The 18167-nt window shown below is 56.7% G+C and overlaps 2 protein-coding genes and 1 long non-coding RNA gene across 7 annotated transcripts; 1 reads left to right on the top strand and 2 right to left on the bottom strand.

The window, feature by feature from the left end:
- Window positions 1-319: 319 nt before the first annotated feature.
- On the bottom strand, window positions 320-8478 carry Dyrk1b (dual specificity tyrosine phosphorylation regulated kinase 1B). 4 transcript variants are annotated; one of them, XM_021660297.2, is made up of 12 exons: window positions 7509-7687; window positions 6276-6439; window positions 5431-5550; window positions 5145-5333; window positions 4742-4889; window positions 3119-3405; window positions 2413-2559; window positions 2192-2332; window positions 1876-1911; window positions 1596-1791; window positions 1138-1244; window positions 320-1057 (listed from the first exon to the last, which is right to left on the bottom strand). In XM_021660297.2, exons 1-12 carry the CDS (start codon window positions 7588-7590, stop codon window positions 686-688), a joined length of 1989 nt encoding a protein of 662 aa, XP_021515972.1. In that variant the 5' UTR covers window positions 7591-7687; the 3' UTR covers window positions 320-685. The 4 variants fall into 4 exon arrangements, with proteins under 4 accessions (XP_021515972.1, XP_021515974.1, XP_021515971.1 ...); XM_021660299.2 differs by lacking the exon at window positions 7509-7687 and adding an exon at window positions 8314-8478 and having other exon boundaries at window positions 1596-1911; XM_021660296.2 differs by having other exon boundaries at window positions 1596-1911; window positions 7509-7726.
- A 205-nt stretch (window positions 8479-8683) lies between these two features.
- On the bottom strand, window positions 8684-17619 carry Fbl (fibrillarin). 2 transcript variants are annotated; one of them, XM_021660303.2, is made up of 9 exons: window positions 17479-17619; window positions 13376-13558; window positions 13172-13279; window positions 12985-13079; window positions 12061-12231; window positions 10519-10651; window positions 9533-9645; window positions 8900-9045; window positions 8684-8807 (listed from the first exon to the last, which is right to left on the bottom strand). In XM_021660303.2, the coding sequence occupies exons 1-9, from the start codon at window positions 17486-17488 to the stop codon at window positions 8783-8785; spliced, it is 984 nt and encodes a 327-aa protein (XP_021515978.1). In that variant the 5' UTR covers window positions 17489-17619; the 3' UTR covers window positions 8684-8782. The 2 variants fall into 2 exon arrangements, with proteins under 2 accessions (XP_021515978.1, XP_060222520.1); XM_060366537.1 differs by having other exon boundaries at window positions 12124-12231.
- Window positions 8931-9355, top strand: LOC132647108 (uncharacterized). The gene is made up of 2 exons (XR_009585383.1): window positions 8931-9069; window positions 9268-9355. It is a non-coding gene; the product is annotated as an uncharacterized LOC132647108 (long non-coding RNA).
- Window positions 17620-18167: the final 548 nt, after the last annotated feature.

Raw genomic sequence — 18167 nt, 5'->3', positions numbered from 1 at the left:
CCTGACACAAGAAGCCAATTCTGGGTGGACTCTACGGAAGCCCTGACGGATAAGGGCAGAACATGCCAGTTCCTAGCAATAGGCCAGAAGGGGGCCTTTACTCTGGAAAAGGCAGGTGTGGGCCGGGACTGTTGTTTCCAAGATGCGTCTAGGTGCTCCAGCCCACTAGCCTCGGGCTGCCCCTCGCCTGCACCAAGCACTGTGATGTCCCCAGGAAGGATATACCCACACCACGAAGCACCCCTCCCACACCACCTTCTCCACCATGCCTCTGAGGTCAGGGGAGGGGGCCAAGGCCCTGCAAACGCTCAGGCAGGCATGTGAGAAAGCTTTTTACTGGGGGTACAGCGAGGAGGAGCAAGGCCATCTCCCCCTACCTGCCCCCACCCCCTCCGAGGGCCCTGGGGTAAGGGGGAATCTCCCCTCTAGCGGACCACCACTGTCTTTGGTACAATAAATAGAAAACAAGGGGGTGGGGGGAGCCAAGGGTCCAGGCTTAGTGGGAAGGGTGCGGCCAAACCCCTCTCCCTTGACCCCCTGCCCTGGGCCCCAGTCAGTGCAGGCCTCACCCACCCCAGCTGGGTAGCAGCAAGTCCAGTCAAGGGGAGAGATGAGGATGGGAGCCCAGGGCCCCCGGATGGGGGTGGGGTATGGCTTCAGGAGGGGCCCCAGGGAGGGGGCAGGGTCATGAGCTGGCTGCTGTGCTCTGGGGTACACCATGGAGGCCCAGGCGAGGCCCCAAAGTAGCAGGGTCGTCAGGGGGTGGGAGAGGTGGTCGGCCTCCCGTCATCCGAGTCCGGAGGGCTGAGGCAGCTGGGTGCTGGGGGGCAGGTGCTGGATGAGGTGGGGAGCAGTCTGGAGGGCTGCCCACCAGGCTCACATCCATCAGCTCTGGGGGGGGTGGTGACGTTGGTGATGGGGGTCGTCCAAGGCATCGGGGTTGGGGGGGTAATTGGGACCCAGTCCCCGGCAATGTCGAGGCAGAGGCAGGGGCTTGATGTGTCTTGTGGGGCACATCACCCCCCGCCCAGGGGCGCAGCGGCTGGGAGGGTAGGACCTAAAAGAGCAAAAGGAGTCAGGGTGCTGAGACCCTGAAACCCCAGGCACCTGCCACCCACCTCCAAGGTTTCACAGTACCTGGGGGCTGTTCATCTCACAGTCGGCGATAGGGGGCCCGGGGCCCCCACAATATCGGTTGCTGTAGCGGTAGGCCCTGTTGTCACTGGAGGAGCCACTGGAGCCTCCTAGAAGCACCAGGTCAGGAGAGAAGAGGGCAGAGGCGGTAAGACGACGGCAAGGGGCGAGTCTACTCACCACCTAGCCCCTAAGCTCAGACTTTGAGACCAGAGCCCGTGTGAAGGCTCGAACACCCCAACTTGGAAAGCTAGGGTCAGAGTTGTGTGGGAGGCTAGCGTCAGTTTTAGGGGGTGGAGTCTCAGGCTCAGATCCAGTCAGAGGTCCTGTTGGTCACGTGGGACTGTCCCACCCCACTGCGGAGCTCAGGATCCAGTAGCTCCTGGGCTCTGTGACAGAGGCCCAGTGGTGAGGCCACCCGGGGTGGGCCCTGCAGCACACATCTGACACTGGGCACCCACCAGAGCTGGAGATGGAGCTGGCGGTGCTAGAGGAGGGGCAGGTGTCGAGGGGCGCCGGCGAGGTGGAGGCACTGCTCCCTGCCGGGCCTGTGTTGGTGGCCTCGTCGGCCGTGCGGCGGAAGAAGCCATGCTGCAGAGCGCCCAGCGGGCTGATGCGGGCGGCGGGCTCATACTCCAGCATGCGCAGCACCAGGTCCTGGAAGCGGAGGTAGTCGGCGGGGCTGTGGCCCGGCTCCCCCGCCCGCCGGCCCCCGGGCCCGCCCGTCTGCACGCCCAGCACCTCCTGCAGCCGCCGTGTCCCGGGGCCCTGGTAATCCTGGCAGGGAGGGGGTGGGAGGGGGGGCAAGAGAGTGGCCGTCAGTGGGCAGGAGGGGCAGGGAGACACACACGGGGAAACAGAGGCACAAGAGAAAAAGAGGAAAAGAGAAGCTAACAGGAGCTGTGGGGTGTGGGGGGGTGATGGGGTGGGCGGGAGAGGAAGGAAAGGACAGACAAGGGTGAGAGGAAGACAGGGAAAGACGCAGGGAGAGGGGAGCCCCAAGTGTGAGTGAGGGGCCACCCAAGGAGGGTTAAGTGGCACAGGGCAGGGGCCGCACCTTCCTGAGTTCCTTTGTCCTTCGTAGGGTCCAGCCACCCCCAGGCAGCCGCTCAAAGTACTTTCGAGCCTTGGGTGCTTGCTCCAGCATGGGCGCGGGCGGGATGCCCAACACCTCCACAATGCGGCTCATCTGGTCCACCTGTGGGCACGCGGCGGTCAGGGGCGCCAGGCCGCCAGGCTCCACCCCTCCACCTCCAGCACACCCCTTCCAGGGCACACCTCATTGGAGCCACTGAAGAGGGGCTCTCCTGTGTGCATCTCCACAAGGATGCAGCCCAGGGACCACATGTCGATGGCCAGGTCGTAGGGGGTGCCCAGGAGCACCTCGGGGGAGCGGTAGAAGCGGCTCTGGATGTACTGGTAGATCTGGGGGAGGGACAGTGGTCAGGGCACCTGCGCCCCTGCTGGGTCCACTACATTAACTGAAGACAAGCCCCTGCTTGAAAACAGGACAGAACCCCTCTAGCTCTTGAGGTCCTCAGCAATGTTGCACAAGCCACGGTCACTGTCTTGCTCATCAGCCTCTGGTCCTCGATGGCCTGCTTTAACCCTGTCTCCGTCCCCAGGTCTAAGAGGGCTGGCCATCCCACACTGTAGAACAGTAGCAAAGCCTTGGGACTTGGCCTGTTCACAGCAGGCTGCAAGGCTTCACGGTCCCCTACCCGTGACATGAGAGCAGTCAGCAAAGCGCTGCTCAGGCTCAGATCACAACTGCATTCCTCTGAGGAGCTGCCTAGCCCTCAGCTTCACCTCTTCTCCTCTTTGCTTGGGTCTTCTCTGCCCCCTTAACCTCTGATGCCCTCCCTCCAGGTGGGCCTCCCTAAGACCAGTACCATTTCTAGGGCATCAGCTTCCAGGGCCAAAATGAAGCTGTCCCACGCCATCCCACCCGGGCCACTGGCCCTGCCCAGAGTCAGAGCCGCACCCGCTGGCCAAGCTGGCAGGAGCTGCCAAAGTCCACGATCTTGATGGCGCTGCGCTTAGGATTGCAGAGCAGGATGTTCTCAGGCTTGAGGTCACAGTGGATGATGCTGAGCTCAGGTGTGGCCAGAAAGAGCAACGCTGTGCAGAGCTGCTGCGCCAGCTTCCGCGTCAGGTTCAGCGAGACCCCTCGGAAGTGTGTGTTGCGCAGGAGGTCATACAGGTTGTAGGACAGCAGCTCAAACACCAGGCACAGGTGATTCCGGAACATGAAGTGTCGCTTCAGGTGCACTGTGGGGACATCCGGCAACAGGTCAGACACGCTGACAGTGCAGGTGGCCGGGGCCACACAGCCGCCACCTCTGGGAAACTGCAGTGAGCCTTCAGGTGTTTCTGCACCCACTCACTGGACTGCCAAAGCATGTTAATTCTCCTGAGGCTCTCACACCTTCCAATTTTTACCAAATGGAAGGTTCCTGCCAGGAGGAGCAGTGAGCTTGACTGTAACCCCAGCACTTGGAAAGATAAAACGGAGGATGGTGAGCTCAAGGCCAGCTTGGTTTACACAGTGAATCAAAAAAACCCACCCCCCAAAAAGCAAACAAGCAAAAAATCAAAAAACAAAACCACAGGGTGGTGTCACTTAGCGGTTACACTACTGTAAGGTAGGGGCTGGCCAAAGGGTGGTAGCATGTTTGCCTAGCGAGCACAAGGCTCTGGGTTCAATCCCCAGCACTGCAGGGGGGGGGGGGAAGTACTGTTACCTCCTAAAAGAACTTCAGAACAGTTCTATGCCTCATTTCATTTTATAACACGGAACCAGGCCTGGTGGTATAGGCGTGCTGGCCCAGGTCTTTGCACACTGATGCTCCAAAAGTTTAAGCTCAAGGCCCATCTGGACAACTCAGTCAGTGGGGCCCTATCTCAAAATAAGTAATAAAGAGGTATGGAGCTGGGTGCAGTGGCGCACACCTGTAATCCCAGCACTCAGCAGGCAGAGGCAGAAGTTCAAGGCCAGCCCGGTCCACAAAGCAAGTCTATGACAGCCAAGGCTACAGAGAGAAACCCCATCTCAAAAAAAAAAAAAAAAAAAAAAAAAAAGGTCTAGAGATGTAGTTCTGGCATGCGTGTGTGCGCGTGCGTGTGTGCTTGCCTAGTATAAATGAAGCTCTGGGTTTGATCCCCAGGATAGCAAAACAAAACTTTGGCAAAAAAAAATTCCAAAAGTACCACCACCAGCAAAAAACAAAAACAAACCTACACAAACAAATGAACCTGCTTTCCTCTTTGCTGTATCTATCTTTGTGGCAAAGGCCGCTGGCTAATCTCTTTAGAGTCTCTTCCTGGAGGAACTGAAGACTGGGACACATCTCAAGAGTCAGAGCTCCAGAGGCCACTGCTTCTCACATTAACTGTTGAGTATGAACGGTCACCTCATGTACATGACAGCCTTGGTTTCTTATCTCCAAGACATGCACAAAATTGCCCTCTCTCTCAGCAGGTTGGGGGAAGTTAATTCAGCTGAAGTGCTCGCAGCACAGTCTGGCCTGAGCTCAGCAGGAGCATCCCCGGGGCAGGGAAGCCGCAGGTCCTCACTGAGGCGCGTCTGCTCAGGTGCCGCCCTCACCTATGTAGTACTTCATCTCCGTGTCGTGCTGGTTCATGAGCTCCAGCAGCCGCAGCTCGATCTGCGCCTGGTTCAGGAAGGCCTTCTTGTTCTTGATGATTTTGATGGCCACCAGCTCCTGGGTCTGGTGATCATACGCTTTTACCACCTGCTGAGACAAGGAGAGTTACCTGGGGAGGGGAGGCCCGCCAGCCACACTTTCTAACGCTACAGCTCTCAGCCGTGCTCCCACCCCTTGCACTGGATACAAAATGACACGCTTCTCTTACAGGAGCCTTGTTGTTTATACTTTTACAGAACAAAGATGGAGGAAACTAAGTGGCTGCTAGCAGCAGTGAGCCACTGCAGGTAAGTGAGCCACCAGTAAGGTTGGTGGCCCACACACGGGGTGCGTGGGGAGTACCTGGCCAAAGGAGCCTTTGCCAATGAGAGAGTCGATCTCGTAGCGCTCCAGCCAGCGCTCGCCACTGCGCACAATGTAGTCGTGGTTGTCGTCGTCATAGCCGTGGTTCAGGACCTTCTTCTCCTTTTTGGTGCTCGGGTCCTGGGGTGGCGCCTGTTGGGCCCGCCGCTTCTTCTTCGCATAGTATACCTGCTCAGGCACCCAGGAAGGCAGACCCTTGAGCGACCCGGGCAAGAAGCCAGGACCCTCTTCCACACCCAGCCAAGGAATCCCATTCCCCACCCACCTCATTGATGTGCTTGTAGGTCTTGATGAGGTCCACCGAGAGCTTGCGCAGTGGGGCTGAGGTGGCGTCCCGGAAGGCCAGGGGCAGTCTCCGAGGCAGTAGCCGCACATCAGGCAGTACCTGCAGTAGAGCGGGGAAGACACTGAGCACAAGCCTTCACCCTCGACGTCCAGGGAGACGGAGAAAGCTGACAACACACTGCCCATGCCCACATCCATGTACTTCTGCTCAAGGACAGATCCCACCCTGTAGAGCCTGACACACACTGGGGACTTCCCTAGGCATCTGTTCATTGTGCAAAGAGTGACTGACCTCTGAACTACTCAGCCCCTGGTCTGCTCAGCCATATATGGGTTCTGTCCCCCAAATGTCTGCATCTGAGATCACTGTTTCTGGGAACCAGGCCACCAAATCCCTGTATCTCCATGTCCTCACCCTCAAGTGAGTGTTACTGCCCAGTTCCTAAAACTCTTGGTTGGCATTGGACTCCCTGGGTCTCCCACTGACCTCAGCTCAGTTCCTTCTGATCCTTCCACATTTTTTCACCCCAGACCTCTTCCTTGTTATGAACTCTCAGACCTGTGTTTCGGTCTGCTGAATGCCAGTTCTAAGCCTGACCTGCACTACACTTGCTTAACCCTCAAAACTGCCCTGAGAGAGGGTTGTGGAGAAGCTCAAGAATTCAGTCCTCAGCAGTAATGAGGGCGGACTCTCCAAACTCCAACTACCTCAAATTCTTCCAGCATTGTGAGGCCTCCAAAATCTCCAGAGGTCCTCCAACAATCATGCTGTTGTCTGGAGACCCTTCTGTCCTCAGGCAGCTGAGAAGCCAGCTGAATGCCTACCTGTGTGTGTTCCTGGGGCCCTGGAAAGCCAGAGAAGGGACCATGGCCTGGTGGGACGGCCATGGTGGGCTCAGAGGGCCGCAGGGGTGTGAGGCCTGGAGCGGGAGCCCGGCCTGGGGGCGCCTTCTCGCATCCTGCACCTCGGCTGCCACCGCCGCTGAGACCTGAGAGCAAGTAGGAAGTGGGGAGGAACATGGAACAAGGCGGTTTGCAGGTCAGGGCCAGGGAGAGAAGAGGTGGACATGAAGAAGGGGGCAGGGCAAGCGGGAGGCAAAACGAGTAGGCAGAGCACCAGCACCAGGCAGCAATTCGGAGACAGAAGAGAGCGACAAACAGGTTGACTTAGCCATGTCCCTCAACAAATGATGGGACAAAAAAATGAATGAGGCAAAACATGGAGAAAATGCAAAAAGAGTCATTAGAGACATACGGGTGTGTGGGAGGGTGGGTACAAGGCCAGGAAGGAAGGGTAGAAAGGGGCCAGTAATTGGGAGAGCAAACGAGAAGGCAGAAACCGTGTAGAGCCTGGGAGGCAGAATTCATTCTTTCTTTGAATTTCTGCTGGTGGCTGCCCGGAGTCGCTCAGAGGCCCCGCCCTCACATGCTCGTCCCTCAACACCCAGGGCCCAATTTCAAGTCCGCTCTATGCACCACTTCTTTCTACTCTAAGGAGCATAAGCAGCCCTGTGGACCTCCCAGCGAAGCCAAGGTTATCTGACAACTCCTTTACACGGGAGTGTTACAGATGGCTCAGCCTCCACGGCACATCCTGCCCCGGCATCCACTCTGTGCTCCGAGGCCGCTCCCATACAGGGTCTCCTGCAGCAGCGGCCTTCTACCCGCTCTAGATTTACCCCTCTAGGCTTTCTCCCTTTCTCCCGGACCTCGACTCTTCAGGAAACAAGCGGGCAGGGCCATTTCTCAACAGTTTAGAGTCACTTTCTCTCTCTTACACTGGGACCCTTGCTATCCCTCTAGCAATATTTCTAAACCGGATCATTCCACAATCGAGTCTATTCCTAGAAGGGCCCAACAGCCAAATCCCTATATATCACACAAGACTTCTCTCTCTGAAAGTGTTCTCCGGAACAAAATCCTCTCCCTAGGAGCCTCCCTATGTCAGATTCCCTCCGAGCCTTGCTACTCCAGGTCCCCTTATTGGGGCTTCACCGACAAACAACCTCTTCCCGAGCCCTCCCACACTAGGACCGGCTCTTCCAGCTCCCACCCTACCCGGGTCAGGGCTGGCGCTGGGCCCACGGGGGGCTGGAGCAGTGCGGTGGGGCCCCCAGTGCGGTGGGCGAGCGGCCAGCATGGCGATGATGGTGGCGGCGGTGGCGGTGACGAGGTGGCGGCCGCCTGTCCCGGGCCCGGCTGGCCTGGCCAGCCCTCGGCGGTGAGGGCAAGCGGGACAGGCGGCCGGGTGGGTGACAACAGCAGCCGCCGCCACCGCCGCGGGGGGAGGGGGGGCGGGGAGGGGGGGGACGAGGGTCAGACCGGGGCACGAGGGGGTGGGGTGGGGTGGTGGAGAAGGGGACAGCAGGTGGACGGGGGAGGGGCGGGCTAGCCCTCGCCCTCCGGCCCAGCCCCACCCCGCGCGGCCACCCGCCCCCAGGGACCCTGGCGTCCCGCCCCCCACCCCACAGGCCCGCCCCGGCCGGTGGAGTCCCGGCGGGCGGGGCCCAACTGAGCCCGGCAGGCCGCACCTCCCATGGCAACAACCGCACTATTGGTCGTTGCCGCTAAAAGCTTAACCAATCAGCACGCAGGGCAGCTGTTGCTAGGCGACAACGAAGCGGCCAGCGCAGCCGAGCCCAAACAAAGGGCGGGAGTGGGGCCGGCCGCCCCCTCCCAGACTCCCTCTCTAGACGGCTCCCTCGGGCTCGGCCCCTTCCAGGAATCCGGCCGTGCGGCGCCGGGGCCCGCCGCGCCGGCCCGAGCCCCCTCCTCCCTCTTGCTCCTTCTCCCGGGGACGGGCAGGGCGGATCCCGGCCGGCCCCCACCCAAGCGTGCCGCCCGCCCGCCGCAGCCCCGTTACCTGAGGGCGTGGGTAAGGGGCCTCAAACTGCTCGGGGAGCCCGAGCTCAGACCTGCCCACTGGCTGCGGGTGTCCGGCGGACGCGGCGAGCCAGGGCCCTGATTACCCAGTAATGCAACCAGCAAAATGGCGACCACAACAAACCGGCCCCCCTGCCCCGGCTCCGCCCCCACACCGCTCACGTGACTGGGGGAGCGCTGTGCGCTTGCGCCTTCGGGCGCTGAGCCGCGCACATGCGTAGCAGCCACCAACGGAGCATGCGCCATGTGACCGGACGAAACTTTCCAAGGCACCCCCCAAGCGCACCTAAAAGTTGATTAAGGGCGCATGCGTTTTGCGGCCAATGAGCAATCAGCACCAAGACAGGGGAGACAGATGAGTCTTTTAATAGAAAACAAAAAAACAAAAAACAAAAGCACACGTGCAACAGTAACGACACAGTTCTTCCTGCTCCAGACAGCTCGGAGTTTCAGTTCTTCGCCTTGGGAGGCGGCCTGTGAGAACATCAAAGGGCGTCAGGTCGGAAGCATTCGCAGGAAGCATTCGCAGGTCCCGCGCGGGGAGCACAGGCTGCTTCGGCACTCACCTATACACGCCCACAACCACAGCGTGGTCCCGTTCGTAGGGCTCCAGTGTCAGCTGCTCCTGCGGCTTCATGTTCTCCTGCTGCATCTTCTTCACTTCAGACGCAAACACAGCTTCTGCTGAGGCCGTGGAGTCGATGCAGTTGGCCTGGAGACGAAAAGGGACTCAAGTGTGGGTATCATTTTAAGCTAAAAGTATGTTTCCGTTACAGATCTGGAGACCCAGGGTTGAGCAATTTTGTAACTTCATGAAAAGTTTTAAAATTTCAGTTTATTTAGTTTACATCCCAAGGGTGACCCCTCCCCAGAAGTTCCATTTATCTAAAGCAGTGTTTACATTTGTGACTTTTCCTTCCCATCTCACCAACAGCTGAAACCCACAACAAGCTGGCAGTTTTCAACATGGTGAAGATGCCTGGGAATTTTCTGTATTTCAAATAAAAATGTTTTGAAAAATGCACCTGTTGCAGTTCCTGTACAACTCATTCTATATCACTATCTGTTCCAAAAGTTTCATATGCATCAGTCTTTCTTTCAGCCCTAAAGAGAGCTAATAAACTGAGTCAAATAGGCTAAGCAGTATGCTCAGACACAAGAGATCAAGCACCCAGCCACTGTACAGTCCAGCCCCACACCTTAATGGAAATCACAAAGTGTCCTCCATTCCGTAGGAAGGTGTGGGCATTCAAGGCTACAATCCGGGTTTGATCTGGCTGGGCCACATCAGCGAAGATCACATCCACCATTGCTAAGGGAAAAGGCACAAAAGTTTCAAACAGAAGCCACCAGAGAACCCGCCAGAGCTTCCCATCACCACCCAGTTCCTGGGAGTGTCCTGCCTCCAGTCTTCCTCCCCACCATACACCCTCCCTCCAGAGCACCCCAAAGGCAGAACCGGAACCCAGTCACATGACCCATCCACTCCTCCCGTAAACCATAGTGGCCACCTACTCTGTGGCCAGCCCTGGGCTGGGCAAGGGGAACACAGAGATGAGCTAGACCCGGACCCTGCCCACAAGATCCTCCTGAGTCTGGCGGAAGACAGACACATCATCAAAAAGGCACAGGAGAAAGACTGGACATAGGCAGGGCTATCACATGACCAGAGGAGAGGCTGAGCGCTCCAATAAAATGCACAGGAGAAACCCAAACCAACCAACCAACTAAAACCCCACAAAACCCAAATCAAACAAAAAAAAGTATAATGAAAAGATGTTTTAAGGTAGTATAATGTAAAATAATAACAAATACATGATGGAATGAAAAACTTTAAGAATCTGGAAACGAAGATGGCAAGTACTGGGTACCTCTGGAGGAATTCAAGAGGCTCTCCAGTTTTATACTGGACCTTTGAGGTGTTTTTAAAAAACAAAGCCATTGAGTCGTAGTTGCTGTGCTCAGGGCGGGAATCTCATCAGATAATATAAGGGAAGGCAAGAGGCTTTGAAAAACAGACCAGGACAGTGTAAAAAAAGTGTCATGTGTTAGAGAGGACTCAAGGAAGAGCAGAGGTGAGCCTGCTGCGCTCCACCTGCAGATCCTCACCTTCCTGCAGCCAGGAGGCCCCTGTGGGAAGCACACAGTGCTCACCCCAGCCTCCCCGGGTCCCCGAGCCCCTCACCGATAAGCATGCGGTACTTGTGTGGGTGCCGGGCATCTTCGATCACGGGGATGATGTTGGTCCTCTTCTTGGCCAAGTTGATGAGGTCACGGCCAGAGCGGTGGGAGAACTCAACTGCATAGACTAGACCATCCTACAATAAAGCCAACAGGGATGAGTTCTCCGGGACGGTTGCCAACACTGGGCCTGTGGCGCACACAGCACACCCTCAGACCCTCACTCAAAACCCTACTTTGAATACCTGTCACTGTGTCTGCAGTGGGGATGAATTAATGGGTCTAGGGACGAGAAGTAACTTGCACGGTTATTCACAAGCAACAGAGCCACAAGAACCTAATTTATCTGACCCCTGAGCCCCGGCTACCACACCAGCTAAAAATTCAGGCACCCAGGGAGAGAAGAAGGAACAGAGCTACCAGCATTTGTAACAGGCCAGCACTTACAGGACATGTTTAATTTTCAAATAATCTTATTCTCCACCGGGTTAACCGCTGGCTCGAGGAGCTTGGTTGCCTCGCTAGAGCCACACATGGTCAAATGCCTAAGTCTGAGTTTTGTTACTGTTGGTTTTTAGACCAGGTCTAAATATGTAGCTTAGGCTACGATTACAAAGGTGTGTGTTTTCACACCCAGCCAAGCACAGGGCTTTCACTCACCAGATAAAACAGCTTGTAATTCACCCAAGCAGCAAGAGGCTGTGAAGTGAGACACACATGCTCTCTGCCCCGGGAAACTGAATTGCCAGAGAACGCAAGCTCACCAGTAGAAACCAAGGGCTGGGATGTGACTTGGTGGCAGCCACCTGCCTCAAGAAGCCCGAGGTTCCACCCCCAGTGCAGGCTGATGGAGGGGGAGCAGAACACTGGATTTGGGAGACACAGTCTTTGCTTGTGTGTGTGAAAGCCAGGGGACAACATCAGGCACTTGAGCAGCTCTACAGGTCCTTTTTGTTTGTTTTGGCACAGGGTCTCTCTGTGTAGCCCCGGCTGTCCTGGATCTCCTCTGTAGACCAGGTTGTCCTCAAACTCAGAGATGTGCCCGCCTCTGCCTTCCAACTGCTGGGACTAAAGGCGAGTACCAGCTCCCTGCCACTCCCCAGTCCTATTTTTGAGACAAGGTGTGGAGCTATTGGACAAGCAGCTGCCGATCAACACGCTCCAGAGACTGGCCTGTTGCTGCACTCCTAGTGCTGTTACCAGGAAGGCACATCGCCACAGCTGGGCTTTTTTTCTCTTAATGGAGTCTGAGGATCGAAATCAGGTCCTCAGGATTGTGTGGTGAGCACTTTAATAACTGAGCCACTCCTTTCAGCCCTAGGACATAAATTTTTCAAGAGGGCAACCAAAATAGTTTGGCATGTACACTCCCAGCTCTGTGTCATTTTAACACTGGCTTACGATTCTTAAGGACCCAGGAGCGGTACCGGAAGGAACTCTGCTTCAGGCTGTCCCTCTCACAGAATAAATACTGCACCCGGCTCTATCTCTACCACACACTGCAGGGGAACGGCAGGCCAGTTCCCTCCACCTCCTGCCCACTCACCGGGCCAACAATATCAGACACGTGGGAGACGGTGGTGCCCGAGGCGGCGCCAAGGTACAGCACCTTGGCCCCAGGCTTGATGTGGATCTGGTCTACACCGCCCAGGATTGCTGCTGCTAGCTTGGAGCGGAAGGGGTTCCAGGCTCGGTATTCAATCTTGTCATCTCCCTCCTGAGCCAGGAGAGAAGGGACAGCATCAGTGCTGGGTTCCTGTGCAGAACACCTGCAACCCGAGGACCCTCAAGAGAAATGGCGCATTCCAGTCACTGCCTAAGAACGGGGTGTAGATGTACAGCAGGGACCGAGACAGGCACCCTGCCCTCTCACGGAGGCTGCTGACTCGGGGAGGGAACAACACACAGATCCTGCCCTGAGAGATAAGTACCCACTGAGGAACGAAATACAAACTGGCACAGGAGATGGTGACAGGCTGTAAAGACCAAGCCAGGAGAGACACGTGAAACTGGAACAGAACAAGGAAGATGTGGAAAGAAGGAAATGGACCAGGAAGGGCTGGGACACTTTTGAACCAGACCTGGAGGTGAAGAGGGAGGCACCCACTCCAGGAGAGGAGCAGGGAGACAAGGACGGGAAAGCTGGGCTGCGGTTCTGGGGACTGCTCTAGACGAGCAAGGTGGAGTGACACAGCCTCCTCAAGGACTAGGCAGGGCCTGCCCAGAGACAGAGGACAAGGAACCAGTTCACTGTAGAGCTTGGAGACAACAGGGGCAAGGCCAGGAATTGGGAGGGAAGCTGGGAACTGCTGCAGCTCGGGCGTGCAGTCTCAAGGGAGGAGGGAGCATGGCCTGATTTGCGCATGAAGACAACCCCCAGCTGTCATGTGTAAGACACAACAGGAAGACTAGATTGCAGGTGACACTATCGGCTGGGGCCTGGTATTTTGGACAGGGGTCCAGGACTCACTGAAATAGAGACTCTCTTCTCTCCATACACAGACTCTCCAGGGACCAGATTCTTTGTGACAAGAGCATCCTCCTTTCCACGACAGATAAAGACGCCTGGTGAGGAGCGCAGAGCAGAGTGCAGCTGAGGACTCCGTGTGGCCACGGTTCACCTTCGACTAGCTATGTCCCTGCCTGCCACAACTCACCTTCATGCCGGTGTGGCTCCACCAGCACATTCTTCCCTGACTGGTTTCCTCTTTTGCCTCCCCGGCCACCACCTCGACCCCGGTTGCCCCCAGACTGGAAGCCTCCACCTGCAAGAGAGAGCTGCAGTAGGAGAGGGGCCCCACCTCTTCCCTCCCTACACCCTTCGAGAACCTGCTCCAATCCCCCATGCCAACCCCACTCACCTCGTCCGCCTCCTCCTCCGCCTCCTCGGCCCCTGAAGCCACCACCTCCGCCTCGACCTCGGCCTCCACCAAAACCTCCCCGTCCACCGCCAAAGCCACCTCGGCCTCCTCGACCTCCTCCTCTACCGCCTCTGTCACCAAAGCCTCCTCTGCCACCAAAGCCACCACCACGGGGGCTGAAGCCTGTAGCAGAAACAAAAAAAGGGATTAAGGCGATGGAGCTTATGATGTTAAACAAACTTACCCGGTAGCCCCACAGACAAGAGAAATCAGCCAAGCACACGCTGTGTGCTCCGGGACACTTCTACTGCAGCCAGTAACACAGGCCGAACCCACCGTGTCCCATCAGCAGAATGGACACAAGAGGAGGAATAGCAATCAACCATGATAACGACCCTCAGTTTGGTACAGCAGGGATGAACAAGCCAGAACCTCCCCAAAGCAAAAACAAAAACAAAAACAAAAACTATTTCCAGAAAACTAAACCCATCGACAAGTTTCCTTGAAACAGAATGGTGGGAGTGAAACAGGGAATCCAGCACCCCATACTAGCCATAAGTCACCATGCAGCTCCTAGTCCTCCTGCCTCCACCCCCCAAATGCTGTGTTTATGGGCCTGCATCGCTGGAACTAGCACCATATCCTTCTCATCATCAGCAAGGGGCCGCTAAAGGCAAAACATGGTAGGCCATGGGGTGATGCAGACACCCTGGCTTTCTTTGTGGGGCAGTAGACCCACACGACTCATTTCACCCTTAGCATTAGCGAGTCCACTGCGCGCGCGCGCATGCACACACACACACACACGCTGGGTAGCTACGGGATCTCCTATGCCCTCACAGCATCTTCAAGACCTCTGGATAAAAGCCCTCCCAACCTCAACCCACGGCTCAGTTCAAGACTGTAACACCCCTCCCAGCACAGGGGGAAAAATAAGAAACTTCCCAAAATGTCCTTTTAGGGATGGACAATGATCTAGATGGGCAGGTCAGAGCTCATCAGCAAAGCAGTGTGGGCTTAACCCCGGGTGTAGCAGCCCACACCTGCGACTCCAGCAGTCCAGGCTGTGGAGGCAGGAGGCAGCAGTCGGCTACAAGCCGAGACCTTGTTTCACAAGGAAAAAGTCTGGGCTGCATCCGCAGCTCAGCAAATGTCCACTGGGCAGCAAACAGTGCATGGGACTGGACTTGATGCTGTTACTGAGTTTGATATTTAACTTTTCTATGATGGTTCCAAAAACTGGTGTGCAGGGCACAAGAGTTGATCTGAAAGCACAGCTTGAAGATTGGCAATGGCTCAAAATAACCTCACTTGATGTACACTGTCAGTTATAAACCTGCTTAAGTTTTTGTCATGGCACCCTGCGACAATACCCTACTGACAAATTCAAATTAAAAAAAAAAAAAAAAAAAAAAAAAAGGTTCCGCCTGCACATGTATCTCCATGCGGTGTCGGAGCCTCTGGTACAGAAGTCACAGACAGCTGCAGGCTGCCCTGTGGGTGCTGGGAACTGAACATGGCCCTCTGGTAACCCCCGAGCCATCTCTCCAGCCTTCTTTTCTGGGACAATCTCACTATGTATCCCTGACTAGTCTGAGCTCCAAATGCAAGGCCAGGCTGGCCCGGAACTCAAGAGCTCCACCTGCCTCTGCCTCCCAAGTGCTGGGATTAAAAACCTGGGCCACCTTACCAGTAATTTTAGTGATATTTGAAACAGGAAAAACACCTTTTCTCTTTGTTCACTTGTTTTTGTTCCTTTTGTGACACTTCACTTAAGGGGCTGGCACTGTAGCTCCAACATGCCCAAGTCCAACTCCCCAGAGTTCAAAACAATAACGATCCTGCTGTTTCCATCTTCCCCACTTTACCATCCCCAATAAAATCAGACTTCGTTTCTTCAGAGTCCCTGAGAAGGACATTTTCTTCTTGAGTTCCCTATAGGGCTCTGGTGTACCGCCATCGTGCAAGGACCTGCCCCCACCCGGCTTTCTGACTCGAGGCTCTCTGCCTCCCCACCCTCAACAGCCAGCTTCGAAATCTCTCCCACAAGCTATTCCCACTTTCTGGCTCCTGTCCACCAAGAGGGGCATGGCACTCCTGAGTCCCACTGCCCTCAGGCTTCTTGTGAAGTGGGAGAGACAGCCCCCGCTCCCCCCCATCCTGCTCGTTCATCATAGTACATTTAACACTGTCACTCACTGGCCCCCACAATGATTTCTACGGTCACAACATTCCAGCACCATGCAGTCAATGCCAGCCAATGTCTAATGATGACTTTATTTCAAGTCAGGGTCTCTGAACTTTGTGATGGAGGATGAATCTGAATTTCTGATCCTCCTCCTACCTCTGAGTGCAGAGCGCCACCATGTCCACCTCTCTGGGGCATAAGGGATTAAATCTATGGCTTCCTGCACGCCACACCCTCAGTCCCCAAGGCCTAGGATCCCGCCTCACAGAGAAACCACTTGTTTTCATTCAGAAGAGAATGGTGTCCTGGTTCCTCCTCTCCTGTAGCTCATATAGGATGGCCATGCAAGCATCGCTCGGGCCCCTCAAGTGGGGAGGCTGCATGGCAATCAGTTATGAAATCAAATGACTCCACATACACAAGAGCACTTAGAGAAGCCACTAGCCAGGGTCTGCGTCTCAGCGCGGGCCGGACAGACAGAGGCCTGGCAAGCTGTGTGCACCTTCACAGGGCGCAGGGGGCAGGACCGTCAACTCTCAGTCTCAGATACCCAATATGTATCTTGATCCACTTCCGGTCCTGGAGTGTCTAGGAAAATGATCCAAAAGGTCTCACTACGCAACAAAACAAACTCCATGACAACACAGAGTGTGCTCTTTTAGAATCCGCTTCAAACATAAAAACAACAAAGGGCCTTGTTTAAAAAAAAAAAGCCCAGACTCTGCAGCACACCCCCGTTTAAAAATCTGCAAAGCTGCTCCTGTCACTCAAGCCTCAAACTGTCGCTGAAGATTCGACTGCTGGAAACCTCTACAACCTCTATCATTTGACAGAGAAAGGGTGGAGGCAAGAGGATTCCTGGGAGGAAATCACAGATCAAAGCATGCCCGCAGAACACAGACTGGTGACCTCTCCACCCTCCTTCAGCAGAGTCCCAGACAGTCAACACGTCTGTGAGGAATAGCATGGGCCACTATCTCCTGCATCGATTCTCATCTGTCCGCGGGGACATGTGTGCAAACACTAGACAAAAACCTGTAATAGTGAGAACTGATCCTTCCTTGGGCAATGGTGAAAAGCTCAAGGCATCACCACCGTGGCACAGTGTGGTGTCAAGTTCCTGATCTCCCCGCCTCGGCTTCCCAAGCGCTGGGATTGACAAGCACGTGCTGCCACAGCCCAGAACAGCCTATCCATTAGGAATCCAAGAGCGAAACGAGACCTTTCTACTGTCAAAGCCTGAACTCTCACCACCGTCCACCAAGCAGCGGGCTCCTCAGAAAAACGCGGGAAACGGCTGAATACATGTACTCCAGGTCAGGCATGGTGGCACACGCCTCTAACCCCAGTGCTGGAGATCTCTGTGAGTTTTGAGGACGGCCTGTCTACACAGCAAGTTCCAGGTCAGCCAGAGGTCACATGGTGAGACCCTCTCAAAACAAGAAACGAAACCAAGCCCTCTCTCTTCCATTCGCCCAACCGCTGAGCTTCCCCCGGCGGCAGCGTAGGGCTTCCCAGGTCCCCAGATCCCCAATCCTCCAGGTCTGGGGCCCCGCCCCTCCCGGAAGCGGCGGGGAGCGGAGGTCCTCGTTCACCGGGGAAGCCGGGCCGGGGATCGAGGTGGCGGTGCGGGCGGATGACGGGGGGCGATGACGGCAGCAGCGAAGGCTCGGGCTGGGGACAGGGGCCCCCGGCCTCAAGCCCGGGGCCGTCCCATCTGCGCCCCGGCCGAATGGCCGGAAGCCACGCCGCGAGCCCCCGCTCGGGGTCCGGGTCTGCGGGCCGCGCCGGCCGGCTGGTCGGACGCGGCGAGCCTGCAGGCCGGTCTGCGGGCCCCGAGCCGCCGCGGCCCCCGCGCCCCGGGCCCCCGCGCCCCGCGCCCGGGCCCCACTCCCGCTCGCACCGCGGCACCCACCTGGCTTCATGCCTGCGTTCTAGTCGCGCGGCCCCGGCAGTCCGCGGCGCCCCCGACTGCACGAGTCTCGGGCTTTCCGCACGTGGGAAGGAGCGCATGCGCGCGGCGACGCACGGCGCGTGACGGAAGCGCGCAGCCCCGCCCCTCGCGCGCGCTCCCCTCCCCCGGAAGTGCTAGAGAGGCCGACTCGGCTCCTGGCGTTGAACCCAGGTCCTCTTGACCGCGGAGCCGTCTCTCCGGCGCAAACTGGGGTTTTTGTTTTTTCTTCCGCTTTGTTTTATTTTTTCAAAGATCTCTTTCCTTTTTTCTTTTCTTTTTCTTTAAACCCTTGGGCCATGCAGTTGCCGAAGAGCCACTACGAGTGTTTCACCACCAGGGGGCAGCACGGGAACGGCCGGGGCCCCAGAAGCCGCGTCCCCACAGCCGCAGCGTACGGCCCAGCCTCGTTGCAGCTGCGGGACCGCAGGTGCTCATCGCCGACTTTTTGTCGGGTTTCCAGGAAAAGTGTTGTCCCCCGGCCTAGGCGAAGTGGCCGCTAAGGTCTACAGAGGCTTCCCATGGCAAAATGTCCATGTGAGCGGTTGGGAGGAGTCAGGGCTGGACTGGGGCCTTCTGGAGCAGGAGCTGTGTTTTAGCCTTGAGCGGTTGCAGCTTCCTGGAGGCGCCCACGGAGCCTTCAGGAGCGGCCA

The sequence above is a fragment of the Meriones unguiculatus genome, chromosome 14 (assembly GCF_030254825.1).
Source record: "Meriones unguiculatus strain TT.TT164.6M chromosome 14, Bangor_MerUng_6.1, whole genome shotgun sequence".
Taxonomy (NCBI): Eukaryota; Metazoa; Chordata; class Mammalia; order Rodentia; family Muridae; genus Meriones; species Meriones unguiculatus.
The sequence above is the reverse complement of the archived record's forward strand: the minus strand, read 5'-3'. Positions and strand labels throughout refer to the sequence as shown.